The following is a 5,385-nucleotide window of genomic DNA, read 5'->3' as shown; positions in this document are numbered from 1 at the left end:
GCGCGCCCTGCTTCGCGACCGCCCCCTCCGGGACGGGAACTAACGAGTCCGCCTCTGGGCATCGCCTGACCCGACCGCGTTCCTGGCCTAATCCTCCTGCCTCAGCATCCGGGAGCTGCCTCTCCCGAGGGCCGGTGCAAAACCATGTGCACGTCGTCGGAGCCAAAGGGGACGGGGGTGCAGGGACCTACAATCTTGGGATTCGCCCTGCTTCGCGACCGCCCCCTCCGGGACGGGAACTAACGAGTCCGCCTCTGGGCATCGCCTGACCCGACCGCGTTCCTGGCCTAATCCTCCTGCCTCAGCATCCGGGAGCTGCCTCTCCCGAGGGCCGGTGCAAAACCATGTGCACGTCGTCGGAGCCAAAGGGGACGGGGGTGCAGGGACCTACAATCTTGGGATTCGGGTGTCCGCACTCACATCCAACATTCTGGAAGGACCTTGGCCCGAGAGTTTGGTTGCTGCTGCCAGTTCCTGTCACCGGGCCTCTCATCCCTGGAGTGACTTGGGTTACAATTGAGATGACTATAAAGGGCAGGCTAGAGTGAGGAGGTTATGGTCACTCTGGTCCGTTAGGGCCTAAGGTGCCTTGTAATGGTGTCTACTTGGAACTTGCAACTTCGGAAGTGGGGAGCTGAAACTATGGCCAGTCCCAGGGTGGCCTCAGGTAGTGGAAAGCATGGGGCCTTGGTTCTAAAGGTGGTGCTCTTGGAGAACGCTAATTTCCACCCACACATCTAACTGCAGCTTCCTCACATCTCTCTCTGAAGCCTGGCCAGAGGGAAGCCTCTGCTGTGACCCACCCTCAGCGGTGGGAGACTGGGAGACCTGGAGACAAACAGCAAAGTCACAGCTTGAGGGGGGGGCTTGTCGTTTCTCACTACTCATTGTGCCCTCAAGTATGGATCTCCACCTTAGAGAATAGTTGCTGTGGAGGCTTTCTTCTTGGAAAAGCTATGCATATACATTGAACTGTGGGAAAAGTGTTCATACAGATGTAACTTCGACCAGTCACACCAGTTTGCCTCTGTCCATGCATAGCAGTAAACTCAGCTGAGTTGGTGTTTCAGGGAAAACTTACAGAGGGCAAGAACAGGGGCACTGCTGCTATGACTCAAGCTGTCTCCTGCCAGACAAGCAGCAAGGGTGAAAATTCCTTAGGGATGATTCCATAACCTATTTCTCATTGGTGAAAGTTACTCTATCCTGAACTAAATAAGTTATATATCACATCATCTTTGTCCAAACAGCAAATGTTCCGATGGTATGGCACCAAATTAAGCAATGCAAGTGGAAAATGCTGCTCTTATGTTCTATGTTTATTAAAAATGTACCAACCAAGAATCTTGGCAACCTACAGCCATTTCCATCTTTTGAATGGCAGCCTGCCAGCCACAAGTGGTCAGAACATTGCCTTTGGATTTAGATCTTGCATCGGTGGCCTAACCTCCAAAGGTCACTCTGCAAAAGGCAGTTCTGACAAAATGTTATTATTGCTTTTTGTTCATATTTGGTTTAATATGGGGGCGAGCTTGAGCTATGGAATCATAGACTAATTCTGGCCACAAAGGAAACTTTGTGAAGTGTGTTACTATATAGAATAAAAGAATTTTAGAGATGGAAGGAATCTTAAGCCAACCAGCTTGTTTTTAGGAAGAGGAATGTGAGGCCCAGAGAGGTTAAGTAACTTGCCTACAGGCACGCAGTTCCTCTGGCAGAGCTAAACCTAAGCCAGGATTTCCAATTCATGGCCCATTACTCCTTCTGCCACACCATGCTACATTCCTGTGATATAACTGGAGTGCATTAAGACAGTAAAATTTTAAGTTGATTCCCTTCTCATTAATCTTGTTCAAAAATTAAGTTTGGTTTTCTGAATAGTGAAAATCATTTGAACTCTTCTTGTGAGGGTTGCTGGGCCCAAAGCCCAATGCTTGGCCCACAGTGCTGGCATCTGGATGCTCCAAAAGTGAGTGAATGAGCCAGAGAATGAGTGCTTTAACCATTCATCAGAAGAATTATGCTAATGTATATAGACTTTGTTTTTCCTCCCTGGTGTTGGGATGGAATCCAGGGCCTTGCTCATGCTAAGATCGTGCTGCACCCCCAACCCCAACTTACTTACCTTCTTTCTTTCTTGGTACCAGGGAATTGAACTCGGGTCCAACTTTCTTCTTAACACCAAGTATATGGACCTCCACTTTCCCTCACAGAACTTTCAGTGTTCCTCAGTATCACAGCCCTCAGTGTACACAGCCAGATCACAAATTGGTCTGTATGTCTGCTATCAGTTCACACTCAGAAAATGAAAAACACCTACAGTGTTGAAGATGGGTTTGCCACAGGAGTCCTGTACTTTGGCTTCAAGGTTTGCCACTAAAACAGACCTGTTGAAGCCCATCCAGGACCCTCAGTGTAGACTGGTCCTCCATGTGTGGGTGCCATGACCTGTGTGGCTGAGGGGTTTACAGTGTAAGAAACGAAGGTGAGAGATTCAGAAAGTCAAAGAATAAGACAAACATGACAGTAAAGTTTACATAGCTGAGGCTAGGTGGAATCCTTTTGTTCTGATGTGACAAAAAAACTTGGCTTGCATCCTTAGCACCTTTATTTATAGTGTAGATAAGGAAACCAAAGGGGATGGATGCCTGATTGGAACAGGGAGAACAGCTAGGGTCTGCAGGAGACAATGCTTGATGTTTCTCTGGCATACAGGTAGGGAGGAAGACAGTCCTCTTGTCAGCCAGGCCTTACTCCACCCTGCCCTCTCATAGCCTGTTCTCCCTCAGCGCCCTGCCTTGTCCGCCGGAGGAGTTGAGTTAGACCTGACCGTAGTGATCTATAAGCAGAGCTCCCGGCATGTGGAAATGAGGAAGACGCGTACACCTAATGCTGCCAGCAGTTGGGAGGCCAGTGCAGAGGAAGGGCCCTTGCAGTCCCCAAGAAAAAGCCTTCCCTCAAGGTCCTTGGGGACTGAGAAAGAAGGAAAGGTAGCTCGGAGTGCACTTTGTACTAGTGTGTAACAGTACTGTATTTTCTTTTGTGAAGTCTGCAGTGTAATTTTTGTTTACCTAAGGGGGAGAAGAGTAATACAGACCTTGACATTCCAATAGGATTGAAGATACTTTATTACTCATTTTTCCAATTTAGCTGCCCATATATAATCTCAGCTCTAAAATACGTTCAGGAGATGTGGAGAAAACTATTTGTCTCTCTGCCATTTGCATTATTCTCCATTCATCATTTATCTCCCTTCCATATTAGGGTTTACTCAGTTAATTTCCTTTCTTCTCCCTTGAGTCTTTTTCTCTCCTTAACTTGACAGTGTTTACACTTGCAGGAGAGTCCCATAGCCAGAGTGGTGTTTGAGTTGCATTAATTGGCAGAGGCTGCATTCTCTAAAATGTGATGAATTATTTCCACAAAATTCAGCCAAGGCTGCTCTTAAAGAATATGGCAGGAGGTCGCCCTTTCTAGATAATGAACCATGGTGCTTTTGAAACTGATTGCAAAGAGGTATCATCCTCTAATTCTAAACTCTTACCTTTTACTTTGTGAAATTCTGCAGGGACCTCGGAAAGAAGAATGAGTGGTTGTTCTTTCCAGCACTGAATTGGCTGACTTGCCCTATTTACTGTAATCAAACTTGAGAACACCAGTTAATTTTCCTGGCCAGGGGACAACTGACCTTGGAGTATTTTCTCAAAGGAGATTTGAAGGAAAGTTAATAAAGAAAAGATTCTTTTCTGACTAATCACAATAGAAAAGACAAATATTACCATGAGGATAGATCCTGAACAAGCTGCCTAAAATTAGCTCTTGCTGCTTAACAACACTTCTTTTGTGGTGTTTATCTCACCTTTCAGGTAAGTTTTGAATTCCAATTATCTTTTCTTTTGAAACCATTGCTAATTGTAGTGACCTGGCCAAATTCTAACTTGAAAATTATCTTCCAGTCTTCATTTAATTAGGTTTAATAACAAAATTCAACCTCCAGTCAGGTCTTACTAAAATGGGAAGAAAGCAGAAATAATTTAAAATAATTTCATTTTGTGTCATTGGTCCTAATACTTACATGTGGCCTCCAGACCAAATGACCTTTAACTCATTTATCCTTCATTCCGCTGAATAATGAAGTAAGATGGTGCTATTATGTTCATTTTATATAGGGGGGTCCTTTAATCAAAGAAGCCAGGGGCTGAATACTAAATCTGGTGGCAAATGAACTGAGTAACAAGTGTAAAGGAGGGCCACTGAGGCCTGGGGATGAAGTGCAGCAACAGAGGGCTTGCCTGGCATATGTGGGCCCTAGTTTTGATTCTCCAGCATACCAACAAAGTCTCACTTCCCACCCCTCTCTGTACAAATGCCTGCCTTTAGTGGAACCTGACATGAGCTCTACACTGGAGGGAAAAAGTCATGCTCCTGAGTCTCCAGAATGTAAGAGATAGATGTGATCAGCTGGCCGTTAATGATCTCTAACTGTCTGAGTACTTACACACATTAATTCAATTAATCCTCAGACTCTTCTGGCATCAGCACCACTGTGCCTTGCTGTGCAGCTCATGAAGGTGAGACAGAATTAAGAGACCTGCCTGAAGCCACACAGCTAGTGGGAGACCACAGAAGCCAGCTCCCCACTCATACTCCCAACATCCACACCAAAATACCTCCTCTAATTAAAAAGAAAAGGGGGAAGGGGATTGCAGATGTAGCTCAGTGGTGGAGCGTTTTTCAGCACGTACAAGGCCCTGGGTTCGATCCCCAGTGAGAGAAAGATACACAATAAGACAGATGGGCACACAGACACAGAGACAGAGACAGACACAGATTCAAGGTCCATTTAGGAAATAGCACCAGCTCTGCTAAAAACAACACTTAACTCCTCACTGTCACAAGAAGCCACAGTAGATAACCTCTCTGAAAAATCATGACATTCCTTTTTCCCAAGCTATAAATAAACCCTTCTTTTGGGCAGACACTTGGTCTCTAGTGCCTCAGCTGTGCCTTGTGTGATATGAGGGCTCAGGAAATTTAACAAAACTCCTAGTTAGAGAACTTCAAATTAATGCTAGGACTTTATTTCTAGTATACTAGTGCTATTGTGAAATTACCAGTGGTGATTCATTCATCACTCCTTTATTTTAAATATCCCAAACATAAAAGAGTAGATTTTTACAGAGCTTATGGGGTAATATTTTTGTTGTTGTTGCTTTTGTTTTTGTTTTTGTTCTGGTACCAGGAATCAAACTTGGGACCTTGCACTTGTGAGGCAGGTAGCGGAACCACTGAGCTAAATCCCTGGCCCAGGGTTAGAGTTTCTTAAAACAACTCAATGAACCCAAAACTCATAAAAGCCCACTAATATTTTTTGTTGAATACAGG

At 45.1% G+C, this 5,385-nt stretch overlaps 1 protein-coding gene across 1 annotated transcript in view; it reads right to left on the bottom strand.

Annotated features, from left to right (window-relative positions):
* Positions 1–3,906, bottom strand: part of Enah (ENAH actin regulator) — a 131,471-nt gene extending 127,565 nt beyond the window's left edge. The window contains exon 1 of the mRNA XM_033762260.1: positions 3,860–3,906. Coding sequence (XP_033618151.1) covers positions 3,860–3,906 — 47 coding nt within the window. The remainder of the gene's footprint in view (positions 1–3,859) is intronic.
* Positions 3,907–5,385: the final 1,479 nt, after the last annotated feature.

Source organism: Fukomys damarensis, unplaced genomic scaffold, assembly GCF_012274545.1.
Source record: "Fukomys damarensis isolate Sample0158 unplaced genomic scaffold, DMR_v1.0_HiC HiC_scaffold_11, whole genome shotgun sequence".
Taxonomy (NCBI): Eukaryota; Metazoa; Chordata; class Mammalia; order Rodentia; family Bathyergidae; genus Fukomys; species Fukomys damarensis.
Note: the sequence above shows the minus strand (reverse complement) of the source record. Positions and strands in the feature narration are given on the sequence as shown.